We start from the raw sequence: 19,897 nt of genomic DNA, 5'->3' as shown, positions 1-19,897 counted from the left end.
TGGAAAGGCCTCACTGGAGACTTGTTAGCACAAATGACCTTTGGCGCTGATGGACATACACAGATTAACTTTTTAAAAAAATGTTTAAAATGTTTCCAGGAACAGGTCTTATGTCCACAGTCTGCATGCTACAGGGATGGAGACTTGCTGTGGGAGAGTGCTGTGAGTGAAAAGGGCAGGTCTGTAGTCGTCCTTTTTAGAGGTCCTTTACCTGGCAACATACAACTGGTAAGGCTTAAGTGCTGTTTCCTCTTCGCATATCGAGGATTACAAGTGTACGTGTGTCTGCAGGTGTACATGGAATGCACTATCGGGGCTGAAGTGACTATACTGTACACATACAAGGTAGCAGCAGCCAATCGTGATAAGCTAGGGGCCCTGTGGGTGAGTGGCTCTTATGTCCAAGAAACTGTCCATTTGCTTATCTGCGAACAAACCTTGTTCCATGCCTGCAACCCCTTAGTTGAATCCCACCAACAGCTGAATACAAGCACTTTCACATACCTGTCAACTGCCCTGGAAAAACCAGGACATCTCTTTTTTCTGTGAGAGTATGGCGGCCATTTAGGGCATGTTGCTCTCATGTGATTTCACTCAGAAAAAAACCCACATTTTTTCTGGCTCTGCGATTTCAAATGGCACCCCAGAATGCATGCTTTTGGGCATCGTGCCCCCAAAAGCATTTTTCCGGGTCCTTGATGTCACATGGGTCACATGATTCACATGGGATTTCAGACCCAGAAGATGGTGTCCCACGTTTGGGCTGCAGAGCGTTGGAAGGTAAGCTTTCAGCCTTCACTATTATGTGCATATTATGACAGGAATGAGGAACATTTTTCAGACCAAGAGACACATTTGTTCCTGAGGAGCCTTCCTGGGCTGCCTACCAGTGGTAGGTGGGACTAGAGGAAAATTGGACAGAGGAACAGATGAAACTCTTTTCATTGTACGCCAGTTGGCTCTCTCTCACTCCACACACCTCCATCCTCCATCCAGGTAAGGAAGAGTCTTTGCCAGTGCTCAGAGACAGAGCCCTGCCGGAGTCAGTGAGGGCTGTGGCCTGGGGAGACTCTGAAGGGCTGGCATTTGTTCCCTGGACCTGCGGTTATTCACCCTTGCACAGGGGAGGTCCATAGCTCAATAGAAGGCCCTGTGCTTTGCACAGTACTGCAGAAATAGTTCTAGAAGTGTGTGAGGGAAATAACGTTCCTGTTTAAAAAACAACTGGAATGGAGAAAATATTTGGACAACAGGTATCTCATATAGGTCATAGATAAACTCATATGAGCTACCTTATCACATGGTGTTGAGGTACACCGGCCCATCCAAAGGCAGTGGTGGGAGAGGATCGTAGGAGAAGGTTCTAGTTCTATTGACTGGCTGACAGGTTCTGTAGCAGTTGGAGGCTTCTGGGAAGAGAGAGAAGGAATTGCAGTTGGGCCCCACCAGACCAGACCATGAAGGATGCCACTGACCCAAAGCTTCATAAGGAGGAGAACAATTGTTTTACACCCTCTCTGTTCCTGCACAGTTGTTGCTGCACAAGTACTTAGTGAGCTGAGTCACTTGGTAAGCCCTGTTGTGTTTCCTTAAAAGGACGAACATACTTTACTGTATAAAAAACATTAAGGGGAATTGTAGTCAGGGTGGGGGGACGAGGCGCTGGATACCAGCATCCGTGGGGATAGCTGGCTAGTAGAGACTACTTCAGTTCTTCTCTGGTCTTCATAAAACTCAAGCCAGAAAAGAGCTCAGAGGGTTTTAATGCTCATCTTATATTTAAAGTAAGCAGGGTGAGTCACCGAGCTTCATATTCCAAGGCAAGGGATTAAGGAACTCAGCAACATCTCTATGCAAACCTGTTGACAGGAGTTCTTTTTTCTCCTCTGTAACCAGTGTGGATATTCTTTCCAGCAATCTGCAGGAACCCCAATGCAATGTTCTTACATAAGGTCTAAATTTGGCCTAAAATCCTGAGCAGACTTGCGCTCCACACCAAGGGAGAAGCTGATTTTGCAATGTTTCTAAATGATTAGCTTTTTTGTGATCATAATATCACTGTATACCTGGATTTAACAAAAAGGAATTTTGTATCATTTTGCTTCTAAAAGATTTGCTCAGCACGAACACCTTTTAAAAAAAAGGCATCTATTAAAACAACATAATTTTCATTTTCATTTCAGAACCTTTTCTTGCCGTAGCAAGAGTATTAAGACTGGCCGTTTCCATTTAAACTGGCCCTTGGTGGGAAATGGCAATGGTGCACAGGAGCCTGAAGAAGTCACTAGCCTGCTACTGGGGGAACTTTTCTAGGTTATGCTTTTTTTTAGGACTCTCCATTGTATTGTCTGCTATTATTTGGAAACAAAGCAAGGAAACATGCAATTGTCCCAAAAGGGAAGAATCTGGATTAAAGGTAGGTGACAAAGAGTTATCGGTAGGATTTCCCCATGAGGTTATATGCACTTCACACAACATTTATGTGATGATGCATCTCCAGAGGAGGTGAGGAAAAAGCCCTGAACAGCTTCAGCTGGATACTTATGGAAGCACCTTTCCCTGTACAGTGGTACCTTGGGTTACAGGCGCTTCAGGTTACAGACGCTTCAGGTTACAGCCTCTGCTAACCCAAAAATATTACCTTGGGTTAAGAACTTTGCTTCAGGATGAGAACAGAAATTGCATGGCAACAGCGCGGCAGCAGCAGGGAGCCCCATTAGCTAAAGTGGTACCTCAGGTTAAGAACAGTTTCAGGTTAAGAACGGACCTTCAGAACGAATTAAGTCCTTAACCTGAGGTACCACTGTATATTCTTGGCTGAGAACTGAAATTTCTTGAAAGTATATTCAGTGCTCCATCAGTGGAAGTGGTGAATTATGTGGAGATGGGTAAGAAAGTCTTTCCCATGGTGACACCTGGTTATGGAACTCTGTGGACTCCTCCCCTCTTCCTGAGCACTTGCCCTCAGCTGATATGCCAAGTTCAATGTGATATTATTGATTATCAAAGTCCTTGCATGCCGTACATACTGGTTACCTGACAGTCTATTCCTTCCCAAGTCCTTGGACAATAAGCTAAGCCCTGTGGAAAGCTAATAGTTGTGTCTGCAATGTGTGTGTACATCAAATTACGGGATGCATTACTAGTTCATCTGCATGGGCATCTATGGATTCAGGCCATTGTTCAGAACTATACCATTTATTTCTATATTTTATTATAGTGCTACCAGAGTGCATGAAGCTTTGTAATTTGCAAGAGAACATAACCCTGCCTTCAGGGGTTTAATATCTAAAATGCAAGACAGGGTAAAGCAGATGAAGGAATGCTGCATATTGGGCTTAGCTGCAGAATTTCTGAGGAATGGGGCATGCCATCTTGTAGGGTATAGAATTCTGCATAATATAACATAGGATTCACACAGTGATGGAGTTATGAGAAAGGAAGCCTCACAGCTGATATAAAAAACAGTCTACTGTTGTTATATTTAAGGATACAGATAGAATGGAGACAATCAACTCAGAAAATATTATATTGAAGAACAATCCAGATTTCAATGTAATGGAAAGTGCTACAGGTCCCTTACCTATTCAGTATAAATATCTCTTGGGATCACCTCCTTCAGTAAATAGTAAGTAACTATGAGGGGAATCGAAACCTTAATGGTTTGTGGAGGGAAATAATGTAAAAATAAATAACTCTCCCATCATCCGCCTGGTAAATAGGTAAAGGGACCCCTGACCATTAGGTCCAGTCATGGACGACTCTGGGGTTGCGGCGCTCATCTCACTTTACTGGCCGAGGGAGCCGGTGTACAGCTTCCGGGTCATGTGGTCAGCATGACAAAGCCGCTTTTGGCGAACCAGAGCAGCACATGGAAACACCGTTTACATTCCCACCGGAGCGGTACCTATTTATCTACTTGCGCTTTGACCTGCTTTCAAACTGCTAGGTTGGCAGGAGCAGGGACCGAGCAATGGGAGCTCATCCTATTGTGGGGATTCGATCCACCGACCTTCTGATCAGCAAGCCCTAGGCTCTGTGGTTTAGACCACAGAGCCACCCGCATCTCTGCCTGGTAAGCCATCTAAATACATGATTTGCCTCATTATGATTTTCCTCAAGATCATTTTCTATGTCAATTTTTAACAAATGCATTTTAGAACACTGTATATCAAGGGTGGCTTACCAGCGGTTCTCCAGATGTTGTTAGATTCCAACTCCCTTCTAGCCCAGCCATTGGTCAGGGATCTAAATGGTCAACAGGCCTTTAAGACATAGCTTGTGGTTACTGAAGTATGTTCTAGCAAAGTCAGCAGAAATAAACCAATCACGCCCATGATCTGCCACACTGAGTTTTCACCCCAGCAACCACCTGTTTGCTTTGGAAAGAGGTAACCATGAGAAAGGCATGTGTTAATTGGTCAGGAGAGGATGAAACGCAGGATCTTGGCATGCATCTTATGGACAGGAGGGCTGGTCTTTCACAGTTGCCAGAAGGCTGAGTCGTGAAGGAGTCTCTGCCATGAACTCACAGGCATACTGTAGACCCAAGGACACTACTGCTCATTTGCAGCAGCCCCAACTACACCCCCAGGACCAGCTTTTTGGGGAGGGGCAGTGGGAAAGAAGACAGCCAGGAAAGGAGTGTTGCACACTCAGAGTTTGACCCATGCTGCTGTAGATTGAGCTTACACTCTCACCCCCATATTCAGTGCTATTTTTCTAGAAAAAGAGGTGCTGGAACTCTCAGTGAATGCCTCTCTTGTTCTCTTAGAATGGCAATGGTGCCCACCTAAGAGGTGCAGGAACTGAGTTCCAGTGAGTTCTAGCTGGAAAAAAAGCCCTGCCCATACTGCAGATGGGGAGCTGACATGAATAATAAGAAAGCCACAAGATTGTTGTGATATTCAAATAATGCACCCGGTGCTTTGAACATGCAAAATGCTGTACAAATGCTCAATATTCTTATAGTCTTTACTTGTTCTAGGATTCTTGACCATTGGAATCTCTGCTTTCCACAAAAAGAAGGAACACCTTTTGCTGAAGACAATTGATTCCATTTTCAGTCACTGCCACCAAGAAGAATTAAATCTGATCACCGTCGTTATATACCTAGCCAATAACGATTCTAAACTGAACGAGGAAAACGCTGAGGAGATGAAGGCTCAGTTTAGTGCGCATGTGAAAGCAGGAAGGCTGCTTGTCGTACAAAGCTCTCTAGAAAGTTACCCTCCTGTGCACAATCTGAAAGTAGATCTCTGGGGCAAAAACATCAAATATAAATCCAAACAGAATGTAGATTATGCTTATTTAGTTAACTTTTGTGCCAATCTCTCTCAGTATTATTTGATGCTAGAGGATGACATTGCCTGTGCCACTGGTTTTGTGTCCATTATACAAAGCTATGTAAAGACGATGGAGGAATCCTGGACCACAATAGCATTTTCAAGGCTAGGCTACATAGGGAAGCTCTATCATAGCTCTGATCTCACCAAACTAGCTCGGTTTCTCTTGATGTTTTATGATGTTATTCCCGCGGACTGGCTCATGACATATTTTCATAAAACCAAAATGCAAGGAGAAACTATTTTCTATTGGCCTTCTCTCTTCCAGCATGTAGGGAGAATTTCTTCATTTCACGAGCTGGAAGTGCAACACACAGATTCAGAGTTTTATGAAGACATTGGAAGTTTGGGAGATGCCCTTACTGCTTCCTGTTTCACAAACATGCAAATATATAGAAATTACATACCGGCCAATGTGTGTCCCCCTGGAAGGGGTGTCTTTTGGGGTATGAATGTGACAGCAGAAAGCTACTTCACCATTGTTTTTGACAACCCAATTATTCCCCAGAAGATTCATATTTACACAGGGTCAGCCGAACATCGCACAGACATTCTTCATAATGGTTTTGTAGAAAAGGGCAGGCTCAAAGTCCACTTAAATGAACGTCAAACATGCCTATCCTTCATACGAATTGGGGATTTTAAGTCTGGATTTTTTGAAATGGAAGATCAGACTAATAAAGGTGACATTGAATGCCTTCGAATAAAAGCTACAGCTCCACAAAAGCACTGGCTGAAGATAAGGAGAATTAGTATTTGGGTGAAGAAGAGTTAATTTCACATTCTATTATTTAGTGCTCACCATTGCAGAAAGCTATAATGAATCTTGCTAACGATAATTATATAAATCAGCATTTCACCTTCTGTTATGGATGGCCCCTTTGTTTCTCTTTAAAATAAAACAAAACAAAACGGTTGAATAGAAAGCAAAAAGCAATACCTTACATAATAAATTAACATTTTCCCACCAAGCACTTATGTCTGTGAGTGCTTTTGTACATACGTGGCTTCTTTGTGAAATTCCTTGTCTATGATGTACGTGCATCATATAAATTATCCAAAGACAAGAAACTGGACCATATGATTACAGGACTTTTATAAGATCAGTTTCACTGAAGCTCTGAATTAAAAATGTATGGGAAATTCTCAGGATTTGATTTTGTTTTTTAATAACTATAGTGGGAGTTCTGAACATGCATGACTGGCAAAGACTAAGGCTGCCTTCATAGTGCAGCAGAGTGTGGAACATGTGACTCTACAGGTGTTGGACTATGACTCCCAGCATCCCTCACTACTGCCCTTGCTGGAGTCCTACACCCCTGCAATACACACTTATCCGTGAGAAAGTCTCACAGACCTCAATGGCCTTACTTCTGACTAGACAGGGGCAGGATTGCACTTGTATTCCCTGAAGAAGGCTGCAGTGAAAGATTATTATGATTTCAGGGGTTCTTGTTTTTTTGGCTACAGATCTCTGTCTTAACCTTTCTTTAATAGCATACTATTGGGGTTCCATAATTTCTGTGTGCAGACTTTGTTTGTGAAGAGCAAGCAGGAAATCCTTTCACACAGAGCAAAACTATGTGATTTTCAGCCACCCTCCAAGCTCCAGTGGTGCAGAGCAGAAGGTCAGAACGTTAAGAACTGCACTGGTCCATCTTGTCTAGTTTTCAGTTCCCAGCAGCGACCAGCCACATGTTTCTGTGTCGATCACAACTGGTGCCATGGCTAGGTCCAAACTATAAGGCTGAGATCCAGAGTAATCTCCCTGTAATCTGCCCCACCACCACCTCAAACAACCCCAGAGAGGCAGCAGTAGCAGTAACAATGGCAGAAGTTTGTGTGCTCAGAACCAAAGGAGAAAAAAAACCCCATGCCCCTCAATACCAGAATAAAGTTCTAACTGGAAGTCCACAGCTGTCTTGGTGTGCAGGAAAGTCCTTGGAGTCAGAGTCAGAAAGACAAACCAGTTCACCTTCAAGCACCAGTGTCTTTCTGGTGCCCCATTTCTCCTCACCCTCTCCCTCTCAAATCTCTCCCCCCCTTCCCCAGGTTTTCTCCCCATAATAAATAAATCCCACCGGCTTTGCTCAGTGCCTTAGTGACTCTGTGACTCTGGTCTGCATGGAACTCAGGGCTTCCTTCTGTGGCTATGGAAGGGGGTCAGTTACATTACCGTTGCAATGGTGGTACCAAGCTAGAGAACAGCAGCTTCAAGTTGGTGATGGTAGCAGCCGTAGCTGGGAAGACCCCTTGCTCTCAATGCTCTCAATTGTGGCATGCACCCTGAGCATGGTACCCAGCCATGCTCATGACAGTGTGGGTGAGCATGTAATATGCAGAAACCACAGAATGAAAGATGCCTTGTACTCAACCTTAGTTTCCCCATTCTCCAATTTTGGATTTTCCTCTTAACACACACACACACACACACACACACTCATTTTCCCCCTCCACTATGAGCCACTAGAGGGCAGCAAGTCCACATCGGTTGCCTTTCCCCAATTGACCTCTTTCCCCCCACCCTTTTACTGTAAGAGTTGCATCCTGGGATAACTTAATTTTTTATGTGGCATTCAAAACTATTAACAATAATACAAAGTTGACAAAAATAGGGGGCAGGGGATGAATTATACTCAATATGCTTGGTAGAACGAACTTGTTCACTCTCAAGTGTGATATTTTGGATGATAACATGCCAGACAAATCACTGATAGGATATGAATTAGCAGCCCTAGGAAGAATATTAGAGGAACTAACCTAACAGCCTGGTATAAAAGGATTGGCAGATCCCCTAGTGGAGACGACTTGCAGGTAAACCAAGAATATGTAGGGTGTGTGAGAGGGGGACCACAAAGATGCATTTGTGTGAGATTGATGGAGTTTTATTTTTAATATAAATATTTCAGAGAACAAAAGGGGAGCCTCTTTTTTTTTTAATTCAGCTATTGACTACCCTGAATTTGTTGGAAAGACTTTTGCAAGGTCTGCACATGGGTACCTCTTAGTTTCTTCTGTTTTATGGGTTATGTACTGCTGTTCTCTTTTTTTAATGTCCTGAGTGGAAATGCTCTCATGTAACCTATGAAAATAAAAAGGGTTGGGTTTTTTTAACAAACAAACAAAACAAAACAAAACTAGTATATTATTGAAGCTTCTAAGACAGTGTTTCCCAACCACTGTTCCGCGGCACACTAGTGTGCCGCGAGATGTTGCCTGGTGTGCCGCGAGATGTTGCCTGGAGGGAGGCGGGCGAGTCGGGCGGCGAGAGGCGGGGCGGCGGCGGCGAGGAGAGGCCGCCCAGCGCGGGGCTCTCGCTGTCTGCCTGCCTGGCTGCCTGCGAGCTCGGCGGGCAGCGCCTCTGTCCGCAGCGCCCGCCTCGCGGCTCTCATTCCCTGCCCCTGCCAAAGCTCACCCAGCCAAGCCGCGCTCTCCTTCCTGCCTCGCTTTGCTGCCTCCTCCCCCCCCACCCCCAAAGCTTGGAGGTTCCCCGGCAAGGGGGAGGGGGGAAAATTGAAACTTACACTTTCGTGCATCCCTCCCGGCGTGACGCTGCGCGCTGACGTCACGGGGCTGTAATGGTGGTGTGCCTCGAGATTTTTTTCATCAAACAAGTGTGCCTTTGCCCAAAAAAGGTTGGGAAACACTGTTCTAAGATACTAAAACACAAAACAGACGGTAATAGATGGATTTTTGACAATGCAGATAGTAAGGGAAATTTGGAATCCACAGACCTGCCAAGCCAGCAGCTTCTTGAATCAAATTTGCCAACTAGCAGCTTTTAAAAGAGCATGACTTTGTGGCAACCAGCCTGTTCCTCAACTTCCCCTTCAGCACTGAGCTCTGGCTCCTACTTTCCAGCCTTCAAGCTGCTCCTTTGATGTTCCTGGTAAAGAGCACTGATGAAGGGAAGTGCATGGTGCACGTATCATCATCATCATCACCATCATCATCATCATCATTAATTTGCCAATGGCCTTCTAAACCACTGTCTCTAGGCAATTTACATATGAGATAATTAAAAACAGCTAGAAACACTGCAACAACTTTAAAACAAGTGAAAAGCCTCTCATCTACTCTCAAGCTCAGTAAGTGCTGCAAAGCTACTCTTTACATTTGCTGCAGCACCAGCCTGAACCCCAGCCTTTGTCAGGGTTCATTCTGACTCATTTTCTCCTTGAATAAGAACAAGCACGAAGGAGGCTCCCAGCCTGCTCACAGATGCTTATAATATTAGTGGAAACAGTTGGTAACCACCTTCAATTTTAACCTGAAGATTGCCATTTGTCCAGTTTTAATTTTAATTTGTTTGAATTAATTGTGGGCTGTATCTTAATTTATTGATCAGTTGTTTTTATGCATTGTCTTACTTGTATGATGTTAGCCACTCTGAGCCCGGTTTTGGCCGGGGAGGGCGGGATATAAATAATTTTTATTTATTTATTTATTTATTTATTATTATTATTATTATTATTATTATTATTATTATTATTATTCCTTACCTAAAAGAAAAGGGCAAGGGGCACCTGCAACACAGTGGGGCAATGCAGACTCCTCCCTCCAACACTCAGTCAGCATTCAGTGGCCACCGACGTGACTTGGTTCTCACTGGTCTGCTTTAATGAGATTCCCCCTCAGACCATGCGGGCCTATGATCCCTGAGAAGTCATCCCAGAGGTCATCAAGAACCTCTCCCTCTCCAAAGTCAGGGGTCCAACCTTAGAGAGGGTGGGTGTGTTTGGCGTAGGCTTGGGGAAGGCATCAATCCAAAGGATCCATACCCTTCCCAGTAGTACCACTTGGAGAAAACTATGCCAGCCCAGGAGCTGGCGTAATTTGTTTTTCATTTGTAAAATAAAAATGAATGGGAAAGGATGAAGGTGTGCAAGAGAGTTGCTCCACTCTTCTGATTGTTGTCATGAGACTGTTTGACCACCTTCTGGTCCCCCTTCCCCTTCCCCACTTTAGAACTGCAGACTTGAAAGGTGGGCTTGCTAAAGTTGTTTTGTATCTTTTCAAACTTGGGGCTTCCCTGAGCCTGTTGATATCCTGTGCCAGAAAGTGCTGTTTTAGTTACGGAAGGACTGGCGCTGAGAGAATTGGGATCCCTGTTTGTCCAGGTGTGCTAAAGCTTGGTACAATTCCCAAATGATGGGGTGAGATGCCTTAGAAGGATTGGGGGCTTTTGCAAGATCTCTACAAGGCAGGAACAAGTCAAAGCAGAACCCCCTGAGCACCCTGTGGCCTCTGACCCAGGCATTAAAAAGAAATAGAAATTCTGCAGATAAAGGTCTGTGAAAAGTGAAATGATGTCTCAAAGCTTAACCTTTAAGGCTGTGGTGTGGAGAAAGTGGGAGAGGCAGCAGCTTCACAAAATCAAAACGTCTAGAAAAATGCCCAGATCAGGAGGGTGGAGGCAACTGATAGGTCTAATTTGCAATCAAAGGGAGCTTCACCAGTGCTCACCAATCCCATGGCTTGGGATGCAGATGCTATTCCGCAAGGGCAAAGCATTTGTCTTCTCAAAGTTCAAGGGGAATGGCAGAGTGGGGAAGGAGATTTCAGTGGGACAGCTCCTTTGTTACTAATACATCAAGCTTGTAGGAAGCTAGCAGAACAGCTCATGGACCTTTTTGTCTGCTGTTTAGCAGGTTTCTTACCTAAGGGTATTTCTCTTGTGTGTGTGCTGCTCTCCTACAAAATATCCACAAAATAACAGGAAAGATTAAGTGATTTTATTTTTAGCCACTCCAGAAATGTAAAGCCTGTTATTGCAAGAAAACCACCTTCTGAAATTTGACAAAACTTATTTTTCTGTTTTATTGTCATATCATTCGGAGTCAGGGAGAAGCACTTGTTCTCCAGGCCCTGGGTGGGTGGGGATTGAACTTTCAAAGCATCTACATCTATGTTACATCCTACATGCTCTTTATCTGTGAGGAGGATATGTTTATACCAGTACTGTGCCCCCATTGCTTTGAAAATGTATCCTTTTAATACAGGAACAGAAGGGCTAAATTAAAAGCAAAGTGTCTCTTGCCGAATGCCAGAGGCTCTGGAAAATGTGCATTCAGCAATTTATAAAATTATCTCCCTTCAAAAGAAATTTCCAGCCCGGGCTGAAAAGGAAGAGACAGCCAAGTAATGCTAATGGGAGTCTGCTTAAGTGCTTGCCACTCCTGCATGCATAAATGTGCAGTTCAGCTTCCTCACTCAGGCGTTGTCTTCCTTCCTTAGTTTTCTCAGAGGGATCCAAAGCCTTGTTTCAAATACACCAGGCTTCCTGTCAACCAGATCAGACATACAGCCCTAATGGTTTGATCCCATGAACCTCTGCTTAGACATTGACTCACAGGTTCAACACTGTCCCAGTGTAAGAGAGCAACTGGCCTCCCCATTTTGGCCCAGGGCCCAGATATAGGCCACATATTAGCATGGCAGCACTCTTCTTTTTTCCCCTATATGGCACAGCTAAGAGTAAGAGTTGGGCACAGGGAATAGATGGATGCAGGCCATAGCCTTGGCGCTGAGGACATCTTCGCATGGCCCATTCCCTAGGTGTAAAGGAATGTTAAAGTGAAACAAAGCAGACTACCTCAACCTTATTAGCAAACTGGGATGCAGGGTTCAGAAGACCATTGTTTGCACTGGCACAACAACAAAAAAAGTCAAATGATTAGATTTCCCCCTTCAAATGCACCAGGAAATACATGGTGAACATGCTGTGGAAAGACAGGCATTGATCCTTCCTATAACATGTAAAGATGGTAGTTAGATGCTGTTGGACGTCATCTCCCATCATCCATGACCACTGGGAGATGGAGTCCAGCAACATCTGAATAGCCACAGGCTGCCCATCTCTGCCTTAGACATTCTGTCCACCTTTTTCACAGCCAGTGCACACTTAAAATTCCCCTTGCTTTGACATGGGAATAATATGTATTTCTCTTTCCCCACCCTTGGTGGGAAATCCCATTAATGTATCCTCTTTTTACAAGCAATTAGAACACAGTGATCATCCTTCCGTAAATATTTCTATTAATTACTAGGCAGAGAAAAGGTCTGAGGAACCTAAGCTGGTTCTGCTTCTTTGATCTACTCCCTTGGTGGTGGTTCTCTGTCTTTCCATGATTCACTAAGCCTTCTGGCAAACAGTTCGCAAGAGTGTGTAGCTCTTCTCGCTGCTACAATTTTGCGCTCTCATTCTTTGCGGCTACCTCTGTCGTCATCCAGTCTGCCGGTCCTGGAGCTTGAGTTCCAAGTCTGCTTGGAAAACAGAGAAGCAACTCTTTCCCATGGCAGACTCTGTGACGCAAATCCAAGGCAACAGAAGAACAGGTCTTTTCTGCGGTGGCTCCTCTTTTTTGGAATGCTCTCCTCAGGGAGGCTCATCTGGCGCCTTCGTTACATATCTTTAGGCATCAGATGAAAACCTTTCTCTACATGCAGGCCTTTGGCTGCTCAAACCTTTTAAATGTCTTTGTGGGAGGGGGTTATTGATGTGCCTTTGCTTTCGTCTGCATTTTGTGTTCACATTTTGTATTTTTGTTGTGAACTGCCCTGTAATCTTTGGCTGAAGGACAGTATGCAGAGTTTAACAACAACAACAAACCATGGAAAAGTCAAGCAGGTGGAGGCCTTGTTGAATGCCACCCTCTTGCTCACTGGGGGAAAGGCGTACAAGGATGGAGATATTTCACAGGGGCTCTAGAGATGTTAACACAGGAGTATGGTGGCACCAAGACTAGGGACTGGGAGGATGCAGAAATCAAGAAGTTAGGGATGAAAGAGGAAGGCCAGGAGGGGGCAAAAATAAAGAAGCTAAACGGTGGAAAATAAAGGGTGTGTATTCCTTGGTATTGGGCACAGAATTATAGCCTGAGAGAGTCAATGACTGCTATCACACCAAACCACTTAACACAGATGCATAGGTGAAGCTTTTTTGAATATTACAAGATATAGCCTCTTATTGTCATGAAATATTGTTAACAATCAGAATCTCAATTTCCTTCCAACTCCTCACCAGAAGGCATACACATATATATAGTACATAGCTAAAGAATAAGTCTCGTGAATATATTATTAGATGTGAATTCCTCCAAGGGGAGAGAGCCTTGAAAACTGTGCCATATAGCTCAAAGCAACAGCAGCCCCAGCTGAACCCTATGGCAAGGGCCCAAAAATCTATGCAATTTAAACCTTTAGTCATAAAAGAGCAATTGTTTATGAAATTTTCAATAAAGCCTTTGTTGCAAATGCTGGCTGTGATAAATGAATGATCCCCAGCACCCCTTCCAGCTAGATTCAGTCTTCCCTCCTCATGTTTTCCTCTCTTGTTTGTTTTGTTTTGTATAGCTAGCAGAAGGGAAACCGAATTTTCACCTTTTGAAACTTTTCACATTCATTCATGTTCCAATTTGGAACAATGTGCTGAAGGTTGCAGTGTGTTGTCTAATAATATGTAAATATTCATTCACAGTAACACACACTGTGGTGCTGCGTGCTGCACAATGGACCATGGCGTTGCTTTCATAATGTATCCTATTTGACAGAGAAACCAGATTTGCCTCACCCATCATGAAATTCATCTGTAGAACTGCAACAGAAAACTGGCCTGCTATTGCTGACCTGACCTGTGTTCCATCCTGATGAGACAAGTCCAGCAGCAGCAGCAGTTGCTCACAGAATGAGGGGCAAATGATTCTTGCCAATTCCCCCTTCCCCTTGCACAAATTTTCAGGATTTTCCAGAACAGCCTCCAAATCTTTACAGTAGATTTTTAGGGCACTTGAAAAACAGATTTTGGGAACTCTGTCCACAGTATGTCTTCATCCAATCTTCCCAGTCTCATTTTCCAGTGTATATTCAATTCACAAAATATGAGTGATTATGATGTACAGTTGCTGAAAGCCCAGCAGAAGTCTGGTCAGTTCAGCCATATTCATATGTATGTCAGTTGTAATCATGTTCACAAACATCAATATATTTTCTGTCATGGATAAATTTCCTTTTATATCCACAAAGGATGTAGATTTCTAGGAAACCTAATCCTGTTCACAAATGGGAACTATACTGTATTGTACTGGAGTAACATACATCCTGCGATTTTCAAGCTTTAGCAAACATTCAAGAAATTACACCGATCTTGCATGCAGTTGTTATCTCAGCAACCCCCCACCACACCACACACCTGCATTTCAGCCTTTCTCCAGTTTCTGGATGCAACAGAACATCAACTTGATGATATTTGGATAACCATGTCACCCTGCAGGCCTGAAAACCTTGTAAGTTATCTTACAACAAGTATCTGTGAAGTTACAACCATTGCAGGATTGCTTTCCTTTCTGCTGCCTTGGATTTGGACAATTAGGCTTTTTATTCTCTGTCTTTCAGAGCTGTACTAGCTCTTTCCCCACCCCCCCACCCCAAAATAAGCTACAGTCCGTAAGCTTGTGATCCCGTGCAAGTTGGAGGTGTGTGCCAAAAGCTATGCCAAGGTTGATATTGAGCCTCAGTTGCCGAAGCAATTATACCTGGGATATGAAGTTGCTGTATTATGTTGCCTGCCTGAAAAGAACCTTTGGATTTGTAGCTTCCAACAATCGAGCCTTTGGGCTGCATCCAAGCCCAGCTGAGGTCAACAAGGAGGATGCAGACATTAAGAGAACATATGCAAACGTACATATATGATAAATCAGTATTAACACTGCACAACTGTTGCATTCTCCTATCCTTGAAACTTGGAGGGGCAGGAAGGTACCACCTGCAGGAATTTAATATACAAAATGCTGACAGCACATTAGGCTGCAAGAGTATCATGCCATGTGGAAGCAACCTCTGGCAACATGCCCTCCGAACCTGAGAATATTAGCTTTCCTTTTCTTTCTTCGCTCTTCCTAATTCTTCTAGCTTTGGCTGGTATCCAAGAGTGTTGTGGCCTGTCCTGAATTCTACACGCAATATACCTGTTCAATGAATGAGCACTATTGATGGTGGGTGATGGCCTTAGAAACCCCAATTCAGGGTTGCTTTTGAAATCTAGGGACTGCAGGCAGTAAAAAGTATAATGAACTGAATTTTTTTTTAATGGTCCATTATTGAACCAAAAACTTACATTATGCATAATGTGAATGTGCATTTCTTTTGGAGTCAATGAAAAAATTGAACTGAATTGGACCCAACCAATTCAGTTTTCATTGGTTCTGAAACACACGCGGAGATGGAATGTATGGGTCAGTCCAGGGCTCTCATTCATACTTACCTGTTCCTTGTTTCATTCAAGAGTAGGAGTTTACTCCACTGGTGGTCTGTGGCATATCCATTATTTTTCTTGTGTTTTTATTGCTTCTTTATTTCTTATATTTTGTTTTATTGTATTACAATTTTAATTTCATAGAATTTCAAGTTGTAATTACAATAAAATACAATGTAATGAAAGCAGCAATAAATTACAATTAAAAACCATACAGCATCTGGCACAGTGGATTCCAATTGCTATTAGAGGCAGAAAAATTATTGCACGCTCCACCAGGACCCTGACAGACCAAGTGGTTTGTGGGGCAGGGGAGTTTGGGAACCATTGCCCTATACTCAACATCTTCCAGAGCTATGGATTGGTGTTTGGCTTCTTTCAGTAGGTTCTCCCCACAACTCCTTGCTAGTTTTGTTTTCAAGTTACGAAAAATAGCACTATATTCATATCGCATGCACCTCAATGGCATCATGAAAATATCCTTAGCTGTAGAAGCCATATTGCTCCCAGCAAACAAGACACTCAAATCAAGTGAGACTAACAATGTCTTAATTTATACCAACTAGTACTGAAAATCCAGACTCTAGGCTTTCCAAGCATACACAAACCTTCCTCGGGCAAATTGTTCTGGCAAAGGGGCAAGAAGAAACACAAACCTGCTGCTTCCATTCAGAGATAAGGTATCATCTGGTGAATCATGTCCACAGATGTTCTCAGTCCCAAGATGGAGGGCAGGTTTTCTTTAATGACTTAGTTATTAATTCATGGAAACATCAGAGGAGACGCTGAAGCAGTTGCAAACCAACCAAATGTCCTCTGACACTAAAAAGACAGTGAAGAATGTGTGCTCCTTTTAGCTTTTTATTTTTAAAAAGCAGTCTATCTTTCCTATATCAGTCAGGAAATGGCCATTGTAAAAGTTAACCTGTAAACTTCAAGTCATGAACACAGCAAAATCTTTCAAAATAGACTTTTAGTTCCTCTCTTAATCCACGCATGTTCCTGTACCATCTATGGCAGAAAACACTGTCCCAGGATGGAGGGACCAGTTTTGGCCAGAGGGCTGGATCTGAAAAGAGTGAACCCTCTGTGGGCCACCTTGACAGTTAGGCAGGATCCCCCACCTGCTAATCATCAGATACCATATGATGTCAAGTGCAGGAAAGGTAAAGCTGTGGTTGCAAAGAAGTAATGGGGGAGCACACCCCCAGATTGTCCCTTTGCAGCTGTGGCTTGACCTTCAACACTTGTTGGAATCTGGTGCCTTGTCCTGCTGCACTCAGCATGGATCAGATACATTTGGGAGTGGTCAGGAGCTGCTAAATGTATCAGATCCTTCTATTATTTGATTATTGACATAAACCTCCAAAATGTATATGGTATAGTTAAGTTTTTACCTCTATCTTCAGTATATTTTATTTTATTGCTATGGCTAGTGGCTGATGCAAATTTCTGATCTATTTGATCCTTGGCAAAAAGTAGGGTGCCTGGGGAAACCTAGCCAGATGGGAGAGGTATAAATAATAAATTATTATTATTATTATTATTATTATTATTATTATTATTATTATTATTATTATTATTATTATTATTATTGGTCTGTAATTTCCACCCTGAAGCAGTATCTGGGCAGAAATCACCAAAATGTTTGGGAAAATCTGGACCTATGGCAATCCATGTTGGCAGTGTCGTTTTTGGTGATTTCTGTTAAAAATAGCTCCTCCTCCTCCTCTCTTTTTAAATGCTTTTATTAACTTACTATACTAACACCAACACAGATGTCACTCACAAGACAAGAATACAAAAAAATATAACTACACATATAGAACAAATGATACACATACATTCCTATTTCAATTCTTATTCATTTCTATTTGACTTCCTTACCCCTCAAAGCGGGTCTGGTTGTATACTTAATAAACTGTTTCTTTCTCAGTTCTTCTTCTCTATTTTTCCTCTATATCTTACATTTTTTCACTATATCTTATTTTGCGAAAATTAGTCCAGACAAGTCCAAGTATTAATTTGAGGGCACTGCTTTTTCATGTATTGACTATATTTTCCCCATTCTTTTTGAAATTTTTGTTTGGATTGGTCTCTAATTGCCTGTGTCAGTTTAGCCAATTCTAAATAATCAAATAACTTATCTTGCCATTCTTTTTTTGTTGGGATTGTTTCATTTTTCCAATTTTTGGCAATTAGAATTTTTGCTGCTTCTGTCGCATAAAGAAAGATTCTCTTATTTTCCTTTGCAATATCTGGTTCTAATATTCCCAGTAAAAAGGCTTCTTCTTTTGTGAATTTGGGCCAAAGTAAAAAAACTAAGAAAAAGCTCAACAACTTTTCTGTCCAGATTTTCACTGTTTGAAATATGGCAAGGAGCACGACAAAGCAAGGTGCCAAATATGAAGAATGACAGATTCAAACCAGGACTGCAAAAGGTGACTTTAATTCAGTGTTGTTTGCTGTCTCATCTTTACCTGTCGTAAAGGTGACATTTTTTGACAGTATGCAATGGAACAGGTGGCCATGACTTGGCTTGTGAGCCAAATGTGGAGGGAGACCTGGTGGTCAATGAGGTTTGTGGGACCAAGGCTTTCCACTATTCAAAATAGGACCACTTGTTTGGTTAGGGATGAGGGTGGCGCTGTGGTGTAAACCACTGAGCCTAGGGCTTGCCGAACAGAAGGTTGGCAGTTCGAATCCCCGCAATGGGGTTAGCTCCCGTTACTTGGTCCCTGCTCCTGCCAAGCTAGCAGTTCGAAAGCACATCAAAGTGCAAGTAGATAAATAGGTACCACTCTGGCAGGAAGGTAAACGGTGTTTCCGTGCGCTGCTCTGGTTTCACCAGAAGCTGCTTAGTCATGCTGGCCACATGACCCAGAAGCTGTGTGCGGACAAACGCCAGCTCCCTCGGCCAGTAAAGGGAGATGAGCGCCGCAACCCCAGAGTCGACCACGACTGGACCTAGTGGTCAGGGGTCCCTTTACCTTTACTTGTTTGGTTATCTCGATGCCTGGGTTTGCCCTCCAGATACGTCATTCAAACAAAACTGGTTTGCATCATATGGTGCATGTGTGTGTGTGTAGCAATTATTTTAAAAAGGAAACTGAAAGTGAATTGCAAAAACTAGCATCTGCAAAGAAGTAGGACATAATGCTAGTGCGACTTCTCCAGATTGCCAGAGCAGCCAATAGTTATCAACCTGATTAGCTAAACTTGTACCTTCCAGCTCTTTGAAAAGAAATTCTTTCCCATTTGCAAAATATAGGACAAAGCCCAAGTGGGGAAATGTCTCATTGTGCTCTTCCACACAACCATGGACTGAGAAGTTAGTGCTTCATGATTTGCATCCCAACGAAGAGTGGCAAATTTCCCGAGGCAACCTGGGTTGGTCGTTCTCTTTTATGCTTTCAGGAACAAATAGGTGCGAGAGAAACGAAACATCTGCGAGAGAATATGTATGGTCAAGTAGCCTCTTCCCTATTCATGCCTCTCAAATCCCAGGCAGGTTCTTGAAGAGCCTGTTGCGGATCCTGATTAATGGCCTTATTGTGCCTTCAGCTGCACCGCTGCTTGTCTCGCCATAAGGAAAACAACAAGTGCAAAGCGTCCACGGCAAAGCCTCATAAAATAAGATTAACAGGAGCCCAGGGAGGGACGCAGAACAAATGGCGCTGCTGTTCAGGAAAGGAACAAAGAGCAGCTTCATTTCAAAGGGGTGGATTGAAGCTCAGCTGCAACTCACCTTGGCTCAGCTGCCATCGGCAGCATTCTATTTCCTGCAAACAAACTGGATATTAATAAGAAAATTGCACACTTAAAAACCCTTACTTGTTTGCTTGCAGGTGATCATATTCAGCACTGAAAGGAGGGTTTTTAATAACGTTTAAGAAACCAGGCCACAGACTGGTAATAATGTATGGACTGATTTCAGTGGGACTCAGCAGCAGAATCCTATGCACATCTACTCAGAAGTGAATCCTACAGAGTTTGGTAAGACTTGCTTCCAGGCCGGGGTGTATTCATATGCAGCAGGTGGGGAGGAGAATCCCCTGTCCTCCGTGGACTACTTACCCGACAATCACCTGACATCACCAAGACTTAAAAGGAAATAATCAGCAGCACATACTCCTGGTTCTTTCCTTTCTTCCTTTGCATCCCCGGCTTGAAATCTTTTGTTTGACACCACCCAGAGTGGCTGGGAAAACCCAGCCAAATGGGCGGGGTATAAATAACAAATTATTATTATTATTATTATTATTATTATTATTATTATTATTATTATTATTAATTTCAT

The 19,897-nt window shown here is 43.1% G+C and overlaps 1 protein-coding gene across 1 annotated transcript; it reads left to right on the top strand.

The window, feature by feature from the left end:
• The first annotated feature begins 1,379 nt into the window (after positions 1-1,379).
• On the top strand, positions 1,380-6,319 carry LOC308589408 (alpha-1,3-mannosyl-glycoprotein 4-beta-N-acetylglucosaminyltransferase C-like). The gene is made up of 4 exons (XM_081198643.1): positions 1,380-1,569; positions 2,184-2,416; positions 3,490-3,628; positions 4,988-6,319. Exons 2-4 carry the CDS (start codon positions 2,252-2,254, stop codon positions 6,118-6,120), a joined length of 1,437 nt encoding a protein of 478 aa, XP_081054769.1. The 5' UTR covers positions 1,380-1,569; positions 2,184-2,251; the 3' UTR covers positions 6,121-6,319.
• The last annotated feature ends 13,578 nt before the right edge of the window (positions 6,320-19,897 follow it).

This window comes from Podarcis bocagei (genome assembly GCF_964188305.1).
Source record: "Podarcis bocagei genome assembly, chromosome: 1".
Lineage (NCBI taxonomy): Eukaryota > Metazoa > Chordata > Lepidosauria > Squamata > Lacertidae > Podarcis > Podarcis bocagei.
The sequence above is the reverse complement of the archived record's forward strand: the minus strand, read 5'-3'. Positions and strand labels throughout refer to the sequence as shown.